Below are 12,788 nucleotides of genomic sequence, written 5' to 3'. Positions count from 1 at the left end.
GGAGCAGAGATTCTCAGACACCATTACTTTAAAATTCTAAGAACATTAGAATGACCTAAACTTTTTGTCTGCTAATTCCAACATTTGTGTCGGCTCAGGTTTGGTCTGTTGATCGCCTTGCAGAGGCCGTGTGCTCTCTGCACATGGTGCTCCGTGGGGACCAAGTTCTGCCTGACCGCCGGCCACCCTGGCTGGCTGCAGCCCTGAGGTCCTCCTGGGGGTGATGCCTGCCATGTGTTGTCCCCTCCTTAGCCGGGCAGCTCAGCGCTGCCTGCCCATCCACCGGCAGAGGTGGCAGCGACAGTGTGTCCACGGGCGTCGGAGGCCTCCTGGGCTCTCTTCTTTGGCACTTCCCTCCGCCCGCCCGAGCTGCTTTCTGATTGCTGATCCGGAGGCCTTGGGGCTCACAGGCAGCTCTAGGCCCTCGGCCTGTTTCCAGCCAGGGCGGCCCTCGCAGCCAAACCACACACCCTTGCTGCCCTGACCCCTCTTCCCAGAGTGGGCTCCAACTGGTGGCTGTCCCCAGGGCCTCCTGGTGGTTTTGTTCATATTTTACCCAGAGTTTCTCATTGTTACCTGCTGGGAGAGTTGGTTGATATGAGCTGACCCCTGCCCCCTGTAATTGGGAGCACAACTTTCTGGCTGCCTAAAGTGTAGGTTTTTTTGTTTGTTTGTTTGTTTTTGCTGATTTTTACTGTTCTGAGACGCTAATTTCCTGAGGTGTCATAAGAGGGTCAGTTCTATAATATAGTCTCAGTTTCACTACGGAAATCTCTCTTGCTCTTTTCCTACATTTCGTCACTAATTGGCAGCAGGCTTTCTTTATTAATGATACATAAAATGATGATGCAGAGCAGAATGGCATGTTCGATTTGACCCAATGTAAGCTGTGTATCCAGTCATTCTCCTGCAGGTTCCTGTTCCCACGGCTCTAGCTCGAGTTTCTCCTGCTGCCCTGTCCCCGGCGTAGTCCTGGCCTGCACCTGTTCTCATTAGTCTTCTTCTACAGCCTGGGCAGGGATCACCTGAAAATACCCTTTCCACACTGGTTTTCCCACTGGCTACTTCTACAACATTTATAGGTAGAATCCAGACCTTCAGAGGCAGGCCATTTTGGTGGATGTTCTAACTTAAAGAAGCAGGAGTCTGGGGTGTGGGCACATCACACTTCAGCTCCCCACTGAGGCTCTGTCTGGACCAGGCCTTCTCCCGGCAAGAAGCAGGAAGGGAGCATTGTGACCAGCGGCTCAGCGTCCGCCAGGGTCCTGTCTCTTCAGAGTCCTCAGCCCCACGCTGTGCCCCTCCTGGGGTCTGCAGGCCTCTGTGCTGTGGCGTGTGGAAGCACTTTACCTGCACATGGGTGGGCTGTTTGAATTCCCCCCTTACTAGCTCGCGCTGGGCAGAGCCGAGGAACAGACAGGCCCCTGGGCTGCCCTGGAGCCCTTCCCGGGTGACTCACCTTCCGGTTCTTTCTGCTCAAGTGGCTCAGGAGCAGGTCTTGCTGTCCTGCTGACCGTGTCACAGGATTGCACTGTCCAGGGAAGGGGCCTTCACCCAGCACATTAGCTCAGCGCTCTGCCTTCCTGGGCTGGTCGTTTCCCTTCCCGGTTTGTGTATTCCTTGTTTTCTGGTAGGTTCCTTGGGAAATGCTCATGGAAACAATATTCTCTGATTTCTTACTTGTTCCTAAGTTTGTGGCCTTAACTCTTGAAAAATCAGCTTTTCCGGATGTAGAATCCTTGACTCCAGTTTTTCCTAAGCGTCTTAAATGTCTTTTTTCTCCCATTGCCTGGTGGCATAACGTTTGGCTGAAGAAAAGCTTGGTGACAGTCTGATTTTATGTCCCTATTTGTAACTTGATTTTTTTTGCCTGGATGTTAAGAGATTTTTAAACCCTAAAAATTTATTCTAGAATATGCCATGATACCCGCAGACTGATTGATCTCCTGAGTGCGTTGTGTACAGTTTCAATGTGTGGACTTGGGTCTCTCGTATTTCAGGAAAGATGTTTTAACTGTAAATTTTAGTATTTGTTCCACCCGTTGTCTGACCGTCTTCTGCATGATTCCTAGTGCATGGGTCTCCACTCTGTCTTCCCGCTCCTTCCTCCCTCTTTCTCCTCTTCCTTCCTCCTTCTTCCTCCTTCCTCCTCCTTCCTCCCTCCTTCTTCCTTCCTCCCTCCTTCCTCCTCCTCCCTCCTTCCTCCTCCTTCCTCCCTCCTTCCTCCTCCTCCCTCCTTCCTCCTCCTCCCTCCTCCCTCCTCCTTCCTCCCTCCTTCCTCCTCCTTCCTCCTCCTCCCTCCTTCCTCCTCCTTCCTCCTCCTCCCTCCTTCCTCCCTGCTTTCTCCTCCTTCCTCCCTTCTTCCTCCTCCTCCCTTCTTCCTCCTCCTCCATCTCTCCTCCCTCCATCCTCCTCCTCCCTCCTCCCTCCTTCCTCCTTTCTTTTTCTTTACTTGACAGTCTCTATTTCACTTTCTATTTCTGTTTTATTCTCTTCATTCCTTTTAGTTTAGTCTGCATTTCTACAATGATTTATTTGCAGCTTTATTGAGATACAATTGACAAATAGAAATCAACATATTAAAGTTTTCGGTGTGTGATTCCTGGCTCTAATACGAAGTCCTGCCGTGAACTGTAAGCCACAGGATGAAATTTGCTACTGTACATTCATTTGGGGAGGAAATGTCATGTAAGGTCCATCTGCCAGGCGCTGTGCAGGGATTCGGTGCTGTCCTCAGCTCTGTGGGGTGGTCTCTGGTGGCAGCATGCCTTACCTTCGACTTTTCTGAACGTGGAACGGTGTTTTCTACTATCTCTGCTTATTTCTGTCTTGGGGATGCTTGGTCCTTGCCAGGCCACCACTATATCTGTCTGGGCACATGAGGAGGTGACTCGGGCGGCTTTCCTTCACCACACCTAGAACAGAGCTCAGCCACTAAAGACTTCTTTATACTGTTCAAACCGACAGGGATCCTTCCGCAAGGTGGTCGGGCTCTGGCCTGGCGCATGGAAGGTCCTGCTTCCATCCCCAGCACTGGAAAAAAATCCTTCAAGAGTGTCGGAAAACCAGAGGGTGGCAGGAAGGACGAGGCTGCACTGGGGAATGGGACCTGGCATAACCAAGGATGCCCTGGGTCCTGCCAGCCAGTGCAAGTTCCCAGATGACAGGCTGCCTGTCCGTCTGTCCGTCCGTCCATCTGTCCGTGTATGTGTGTGTGTGTGTGTGTGTGTGTCCCCATCCCTGTGAATCACAAGTGGAGTGACAACAGGATGAAGGGCCAGGCAGCCGGGTGAACTGGGCCAGGGGTGCTGCAGCTTGGGGGCTGGGACCCCCCATTCTGAGGACTCTGCCCACTGCCTCTAGTCCACAGCCGGCTTCCAAGAGCAGCCCTGAGCCCATGAGGTCACCCAGAGGGCCCCGCTGCGGGAGGCTTGCTTTCTTTGTTTTTGGCTTTTTTTGGAGCTGGAGATAGACTCCCAGTGACTGGCAGTCCTAGCGGCAGCTGGATGGAGTGGGCTGAATGCAGACATTTTAGGAAATAAATCTGGGAAACCATTTGTGATTCTTTGCAGTCGACTCTGAGGAAGAAAATGGCTATATTTTAGATTTGTTTTATTCTTTTTTTTTATCATAAAAGTAACACACGCTTGTTTGACAAGAGTCAGAAAATACAAAACCACAAGATAACAATCCCCTGAAATCCTACCTCCTGAGCCCCACCTATGCGCTCCTTCCGGCATTCGTGCCCTGGGTTTTTGTTTCCTGATACCTCCATAGATGTGTGGGTGGAAAATTAAATTCATTGTCTTTTTTTCCCATCGTGACACAGTAGGCAGCACAGAGAAGCTCTGCGGTCACAAATTAGCCCTGTGTCCTGGGGGTCGGCGTCCGTGTGCCCTTACACAGGCTCCAGGCTCCGGGAGCCACGACTTCACACAACTTGCCCCCTTTGCTGGGCATCTGGACTGTTTCCGTTTTTTCCCCCTTATAAGTAGTGCAGGGTGACCTGGCCCATGTAAGGTTGGTCACCTGTGCCGATACCCCACTTGTCGAGGGTGTGGGGAAGGGTTTGAGGATGGTCGGCGCACTCAGCAGAACTGGTCCTTATCAGCCCTTCATCCTTGCCTATTTGAAAAGCAGGAAAAAATACCAACTGGTTTAATTAGATTTTAAAAATTTTAAAAGTTTGGGCACTTCTCATACAGTTACTGGATTTTTTTTCTAATTCTTTTGAAGTGAGTTAGAGACAGATAATCTATTGAATATTTATATTTATCTTATTGATTCATAAAAGAAACTCATATTTTATGAAAATTGACCTATATTTCTCATGTATATTAACAATAGCTTTTCCCCACTCAACTTTTTCACTGTTATTTGTGTGAATTTTTAACCAAACAAAAATTAAATATTTATATTGTCAGACCTATCCATTATTTAAATGATTTCTGGTTTAATGATTTCTTTGGAAAGTCTTCACACAAAGGTTATATATTATGTGATTGTCATCATAATTTTCTTCTACTACATTTATGGTTTTATTACTCTGCTTAGTGTACATTTCACTCTGTCTAGAACTGGTTCTAGAGTAGCCTGTGGAAGACTGACTTTTTTTTTTCTAAACAGTTCATCCAGCTATTTCAATACAGTTTATTAGATGGCTCATCATTTTCTTTGTTTATTCAAGTCTTACTCTTATCAAACAGGCGATGATTAAAAGGAAATAATGTTTAAATGTACTTTTGACAATGTGAATAAACTAAAGCTTTTCATTTGTTCTTTCCTATCAGAGATCACTCGTGAGAATCAACAAGCTAAACTCTCCAGGAGGGAGCACTTGCCCAGCTTCATGGCTTCTGACAGCATCTGGGACAACTGCTCCTTGGATGACATTGAAAGGACGTTTTGCAGAGAGGTGAGTGTTCTCCTAAGGCCACAGAAGTGCTTGAAGGAAGAACAGAGCAGGAAGATGACCCAGAAAACTGTCAGTGCTAGACATTCTTTCCCAGGTTGGTTCTGATCCTACCTCTATCTCCTGCAACAGGAGACCTCCGCTGTCCCCTGGTAATTCCTGTGTACTGACCACAGTGGTGGTGATAAGAAGTCGATTTTAAAGTACATTCTCTGTGTCACTCTCACCGATTCTAGTAAGAACTATGTAACACTCCCAGACACAGGTTGATTGAGTAGCAGAAGAAAATTTGAATAAATGCAGAGATTCTTCCTGATTGGGATTGGGAGATTTGCTATTAATGCCTGGATACTTATTTCTTTTGAATAATTATAATAGAGAACTTGTCTTGCCACATACAGAATGTTTTATAAAGGCTTAATAATTAAGACAGTATGGTGTGGGTGCAGCAATGAACATTCAGATGGATTTAAAAGATGAGCTGGATACTAGGTCCGTCTATGTACAGAAACTTCTCAGATGATATTCGGCATTTCAACAAGATAGTGGGGGCAGGGGTTGGATCATTAAAAAACTGTGATTGAGATACTTACTCTTTCCCAACAATAAATTTTATAAGCATGAGCCATTTAAATATAAAATGATAAATGTGGGTAAAATAAAATTTAGTTTTTTAAAATTTTTATTATGCTGGAGATCATACCACATTAGGGAAATGCTGTAACGTTGCACTATACTCCAAGCCTGGGTGAAAACATTTTTAATTTGAAATTTAAAACATCTTTTAAGCATGAAGTAATGCCCAAAAGCCCATAAAGAAAAAGGCAAAGTTTGACTATATGAAAACGAAAAATTTATACAGCAAAACTTTGTGTAGACATAAGGTAAATGTGGCAAAATCCATGTAACATAAGTGACAAATATAATATCACTGATCCTAACATACATAAACTCCCAAATTGTCAATACGAAATTTTCAATAGAAAAATTTCAATGAAGAAAAAACTAACAAAGCCAGTGTCACTAAGGGTTTTAGAGAAGCGACACCTGAGTGTCCGTTGGTAATTTGCTAAGACATGTCTTCCCAGGTTGCTCTTGTTAACAGCTTTATTGTTTTCATAAAAACATGACCGTTATAGAACGCATGCCCATTGCAAGAAATGTGTGCAATTCTGAAACACTGAAGGCAGCCTTCAGTGAACGTTGTTCTAGAACTTCCTGTTCATGTAGAGAAGGGCACTGCATCAGTGGGCACTGGGTGAGCAGACACACAGATGGAAATGATCGTATAAGAGGATCATGCGCCTTTTAAAAAACAAAGCATATTTATTTTAAATGTCCTTGGCTCCTCAGAAGAAAAGCAGGCATACCACTGCGGTAGTGACCAGCCTCTCCCAGGCTGCCCAGGCCTGAGTATTCTCGGGGCCTGAGTATTCAGCCCTCCTACGGTCTGTGGGTCAGGCCCCGCTGTCATCTCCACCTTAAGGAGAGGAAGCAGAGGCAGGAGGCGGTGAGATGACTTGCCATGAGTCTAGAGCCCTTGGGAGCCAACTGGAGCTCGGGGTCCTGCTCTTAACCCTGCCAGGCTGTCCTCGGGTGGAGCCCAGGACATGTCTGGACTTTGGATGAGTTCTTTCCCACGAGACAGAGACAGAGACAGAGTAGTTCCTCAAAGGGTGAGCCAGAGGAGTCTGCCTCTGAAGCCTGTCCCCAGGGCCGGCATGGGCATCCGGGCTGGCTGTCGCCAGGGAGCTCAGCGACTGGCCCCCAGCCTTCCCCGGCTCCACCCTGCCCCAGGATGCCCAGAGTTTATGATAGCCACATTCCACAACCCTGCCACGGGCCTGTGTTTCTGCTGGCCTGAGTTTCTGCGCCCCTCCAGTTCTGGGCTCACCACACGTGTGGCCCTCCCGGATCTCCATCTTGGCTGATTGTGTGGGTTGCTGCCTCTCATAGTCGAGCCATTTCCTAGGAGAGGCTCAGGGGGCTTTACTCCCTTTGTTTTTCCCACATTTGAGGCTGTGTGCCTTTCGCTTTTATCCTTGAACAACAACTCGGCTGGGTCCAATTCTGCATCCCACTTTGTTTCCTTCATAAAGTCCTGAATGTTTTATCTGCTGTCTCTAGCCTCCTGTTGCTGCGAGGAGCCTGGGGTCCACCTGATTTCTTTCCGAATGTAGCTGATTTCCTTTTCCTACCTGGATGCTTAAAGCATTTTCCCACCATCGTTGAAATTTAGAAAGCCAAACTAAGCCATGTCCTAGCATGGAGGATTTGGAGGTGGTTTTCTGGGATACACTGTGGCCTTTGGTGGCAGATTCACTCTTCCTTCCATCAGGCAAGAGTCCTGTTCTGGGAACCACCCCCACCCCCGTCCACCCACCTGGCTTCCCCTGGGGCTTGACCGGTTCTCCTTGTATTGGATCATCTTTGTCTTGGAAGCTGTCACCTTCTCAAGCTGCTCTGACCCTTCTGTCCTGTTTCTCTGCTGTTGTTGGGATTCTTATTTATTTTCAAACCTTTATTTTAATTAATTGATTAATTTATTTTTATATGGTGTTGAGGATCGAACCCAGGGCCTCACACGTGCGAGGCAAGCGCTCTGCCCCTGAGCCCCAGCCCCAGCCCCGTGGTTGAGATTCTTTTGAGCCATATCTTCAACATTAATTTCCTTCCTGATGTCTTATTCTTGCTGTTTATAATTTTATTAGTCCTATAAAGATGTTATCTTCATCTTCTTAGCTTTGAAATATCCTTTCTCATTCTTTCATTGTTTTATAATTTTCAAGATTTCCTTTTAATGAATTCATATTTTTTATTTAGTCCATTTTTTATGGCATGCAGCGTTTACAGGTGATGTTGTTGTTCTGTTTCCTGACAGACTGGATTCTTTGTCTTTGGCCTGATGTGGCTTGTCTCTGTCTATCCGACTTTCTTTCCTTCTCCCTCTCGAATCATTACAGAGTTGCAAAGCTGTTTCTCTTCATCCTGGGGGTGACATTCCTCCTCTGGATGCAGCTGTATTATCATCTCTTTGCTGCACGGTTTTCCGTTATCCAAAAGCACATGAGTTGTGTGTCCTCCTGTGGTGGGTGTTTGGACAGGGCCACTGTAGGTGACTGCACACGTGGCTTCTGTGCGTAGGTGCCGAGTTTCTCTGGGCACTCTGCACGCAGGCGCGGAGCTGGCTGGACTGTGGAGCGGAGCGCATGGCCTTTCTTTGATTGGCAGGTGTGTTTCTCCCCTGTCCATTTAGATGCACGTGCCCTCCCCTTGTCACACGTGCCTCTGACACTTAATGGGGGTGAACGGTCACACTTTCACTGGCCTGGTGCAGATGCCACCTCAGGTGTAACTTTCCTGTTTACAGCTTTTTTTTTTTTTAAGAGAGAGAGAGAGAGAGAGAGAGAGAGAGAGAGAATTTTTTAATATTTATTTTTCAGTTTTCAGTGGACACAACATCTTTATTTTATTTTTATGTGGTGCTGAGGATTGAACCCAGCTCCCCGCGCATGCCAGGCAAGCACGTTACCGCTTGAGCCACATCCCCAGCCCCTGTACAGCTTTTTATATTTGGCAACATTTATTTAGACATTATTGATAAAAATATATCTGCTTTTAAAAAATACCTGTTTTTGAGTGCTCACCACATACCAAACTGTGCTCTGTTCTGGGTCATTGCTAATGAACAGAGCAGTCATAGCTCTGCTTCCATAGAGCCCTGTGATCCACACCAGGGACAGGGACATGAAATGCACACACCGTCATCAATATAACTTTTTAATGTTATGGCAGAAGACAAGTGTTGAGAGAGAAAATAATGACGGGGATCTCATTTAGATTGGGAATCAGGGAAACATAAAGCTAAATGCATGAAGATGGACGACGGTTGTACCATTTGCCTGTCCATCAATATGCTGGGGTGCCCCGAAGCATCCGAAAGAATAATGTAGACAAGTGCTGCTGCTGACAGGAATATTTTCAAGTGATGGTGCTAAATGAAGAAAGCATCTGTCAATCTGAAAGTGTAGTGTGGTTCCTTTTTTGTAAAATTATAGACATGATCATGATCTTATTGGGAGCTTTTGGAACACTCTGTACAAAGCTTTGGATGGTGAGACTTCCTGTATATTTATTTCCTTTTTATACTCGGCTGATTGCTCAGATTTTTCTTAAACCAAGGCTCATCAACACACAGTCACAATGAAAATCCCTAGAGTTACATGTGTCACCAAAATACTCTTTCAGTTTCCCTCCCTGCTCTTCTCAAAGCTCTTGGTCAGGAGCATATTCCTGAAGAAGACCTCGCTGGAGGCCAAAGTCACTAGGACATTAAAATGGAGCTCAGAGCAGCAAATGCACAGCCCTGCGCCACCTGCCTCCTCCTCTTGGGGAACCCTCCCCCAGGGAGCATCACATGCAGCTGACCACCAGAAGGAGAAAGGGGCAAGGTTAGGTGCTTTTCGAGTTAATCATATGCAACTGTCCAAGAAGCTTGGGTCCATTCCGAGAAACTGAGGTCTCTAAATATTTTGAAAGCTCCTTTGTATTCCTGTGCATAGAAAGGACATATTCCGACTCTGCCCCTTGCTCCTCCAGTGGGTGAAATCTCCTGCACACAGGTCCCCATCCCGCAGCTGTTGAAGAAAGTCACGTTTTTTTTTTAAAAAAAAAGTTTATTTGTTTATTCTAATTTGTTATACATGACAGCAGAATGCATTTCAATTCATAGTACACATGTAGAGCACAATTTTTCATGTCTCTGGTTGCACACAAAGTAGAGTCACACCATTAATGTCTTCACACATGTACTTAGGGTAATGGTGTCCATCTCATTCCACCATCTTCCTCACCCCAATGACCCCTCCCTTCCCCTCTCTCCCCTTTGCCCTCTCTAGAGTCCCTCCATTCCTCCCATGCTCCCCGCTATCCCCATTATGCATCACCATCCACATATCAGAGAAAACGTTCAAATTTGGATTTTGGGGATTGGCTTACTTCACTTAGCATAATATTCCCCAACTCCATCCTTTTACCCGCAAATGCCATGATTTTATTCTCTTTTAATGCTGAGTAATATTCCACTGTGTATATATACCACAGTTTCTTTATCCATTCATCTACTGAAGGGCATCTAGGTTGGTTCCACAGTTTAGCTATTGTAAATTGTGCTGCTATAAACATGGATGTGGCTGTGTCCCTGTAGTAGGCTGTTTTTAAGTCCTTTGGGTATAAACTGAGGAGTGGTATAGCTAGGTCAAATGGTGGTTCCATTCCCAGTTTTCCAAGGAATCTCCATACTGCTTTCCATATTGGCTGCACCCATTTGCAGTCCCACCAGCAATGTATGAGTGTGCCTTTTCCCCACATCCTCGCCAACACTTATTGTTGTTTGTATTCTTAACAGCTGCCATTCTGACTGGAGTGAGATGAAATCTTAGAGTGGTTTTGATTTGAATTTCTCTAATTGCTAGAGATGATGAATATTTTTCATATATTTGTGGGCTGACTGTATATCCTCTTCTGAGGAGTGTCTGTTCAGTTCCTTGGCCCATTTATTGACTGAGTTATTTGTATTTTTGGTGTTAAGATTTTTGAGTTCTTTATATACCCTAGAGATGAGTGCTCTATCTGATGTGCCTGTGTAAAAATTTGCTCCCATTCTGTTGACTCTCTATTCATGTCACTGATTGTTTCTTTTGCTGAAAAGAAGCTTTTTAGTTTGAATCTATACTATTTATTGATTCTTTTTTAAAGTTTATTTATTTTACTCACTTTAGTTGTTGATGGACTTTTATTTTTTATTTATATGTGGTGCTGAGAATCAAACCCAGGGCCTCACACATTCGAGGCAAGCGCTCAACCACTGAGCCACCACCCCAGCCCCATTGATTCTTGATTTTATTTCTTGTGTTATAGGAGTCTTGTTAAGGAGGTCAGGGCCTAATCCGACATGATGGAGATTTGGGCCTACTTTTTCTTCTATTAGGTGCAAGGTCTCTGGTTTAATTCCTAGGTCCTTGATACACTTTGAATTGAGTTTTGTGCATCGTGAGAGATAGGAACTTAATTTCATTTTGCTGCATATGGATTTTCAGTTTTCCCAGCACCATTTGTTGAAGAGGCTATCTTTTCTAATATTTCTTAGCATAATATTCCCCAACTCCATCCTTTTACCTGCAAATGTTTTTGGTGCCTTTGTCTGATATGAGATAACTGTATTTATATGGGTTAGTCTCTGTGTCCTCTATTCTGTACCATTGGTCTACTAGTCTATTTTGGTGCCAATACCATGCCATTTTTGTTACTACTGCTCTGTAGTATAGTTTAAGGTCTAGTATTGTGATGCCACCTGCTTCACTCTTCTGCTAAGGATTTCTTTGGCTATTCTGGGTCTCTTATTTTTCCAGATGAATTTCATGATTGCTTTTTCTATTTCTATGAGGAATGTCATTGGAATTTTTATTGGAATTGCATTAAATCTGTATAATGCTTTTGGAATTATGGCCATTTGACAATATTAATTCTGCCTATCCAAGAACAAGGGAGATTTTTCCATCTTCTAAGGTCTTTTTAATTTCTTTCTTTAGCATTCTGTGGTTTTTTTATTGTAGAGGTCTTTCGCCTCTTTTGTTGATTTCCAAGTATTTTATTTTTCTGTGGTATTATAAATGGGGTGGTTTTCCTAGTTTCTCTTTCAGAGGATTTGTCATTGATGTACAGAAATGCCTTTGACTTATGGATTTTGATTTTATATCCTGCTACTTTGCTGAATTCATTTATTAGTTCTAGAAGTTTTCTGGTAGAATTTTTTGGATCTTCTAGGTATAGAATCATATTGTCAGCAAATAGTAATAGTTTGAGTTCTTCTTTTCCTATCTGTATCCCTTTAATTTCTTTTACCTGTGTAATTGCTCTGGCCAGTGTTTCAAGAACTACAATAAGTAGAAGTGGTGAAAGAGGGCATCCCTGCCTTGTTCCAGTTTTTAGAGGGAATGTTCCAATTTTTCTCCATTTAGAATGATGTTGGCCTGGAGCTTAGCATGAATAGCTTTTACAGTGTTGAGATGTGTTCCTGTTATCCCTAGTTTTTCTAGTGCTTTGAACTGAAGGGGTGCTGTATTTTGTCGAATGCATTCTCTGAATCTATTGAGGTGATCATATGATTCTTATCTTTAAGTCTATTGATGTGATGAATGACATTTATTGATTTCTGTATGTTGAACCAACCTTGCATCCCTGGATGGACCCCACTTGATCATGGTGCACTATCTTTTTGATATCTTTTTGTATTTGATTTACCAGAATTTTATTGAGAAGTTTTGCATCTATGTTCATTAGATATTGGTCTGAAGTTTTCTTTCCTTGATGTGTCTTTGTCTGGCTTTGAAATCAGGGTGATGTTGGCCTCATAGAATGAGTTTGGAAGTGCTCCCTATTTTTCTATTTCATGGAATAATTTGAGGAGTATTGGTATTCGTTCTTCTTTGAAGGTCTTATAGAATTCAGCTGTGTACTCAACTGGTTCTGGGCTTTTCTTGGTTGGTAGCTTCTGATGGTGTCTTCTATTTCACTGTTTGAAATTGATCTGTTTGACTTGTGTATATCATCCTGATTCTGTTTGGGCAAATCATATGGCTCTAGAAATTTGTCGATGCCTTCAGTATTTTCTATTTTATTGGAGTACAAATTTTCAAAATAATTTCTAATTATCTTCTGTATTTCTATAGTGTATGTCATGATATTTCCCTGTTCATCACAGATGTTAGGAATTTGAGTTTTCTCTCTCCTTCTCTTCATTAGTATGGCTAAGAGCTTATCAATTCTATTTATTTTTTCAAAGAACCAACTTTTTGCTTTGTCAATTTTTTCAATT

General features: G+C 44.0%; 1 protein-coding gene across 1 annotated transcript in view; it reads left to right on the top strand.

Annotated features, from left to right (window-relative positions):
* The window catches only part of EFCAB6 (EF-hand calcium binding domain 6), a gene marked incomplete at its 3' end in the record, with an annotated part of 193,435 nt that overhangs the window by 42,389 nt on the left and 138,258 nt on the right, over positions 1 to 12,788 (top strand). The window contains exon 7 of the mRNA XM_081310868.1: positions 4,791 to 4,915. Within this exon, the coding sequence (XP_081166994.1) occupies positions 4,791 to 4,915 (125 nt within the window). The remainder of the gene's footprint in view (positions 1 to 4,790; positions 4,916 to 12,788) is intronic.

The sequence above is a fragment of the Spermophilus citellus genome (assembly GCF_964194105.1).
Source record: "Spermophilus citellus genome assembly, chromosome: 10".
In the NCBI taxonomy this organism is placed as follows: domain Eukaryota; kingdom Metazoa; phylum Chordata; class Mammalia; order Rodentia; family Sciuridae; genus Spermophilus; species Spermophilus citellus.
Note: the sequence above shows the minus strand (reverse complement) of the source record. Positions and strands in the feature narration are given on the sequence as shown.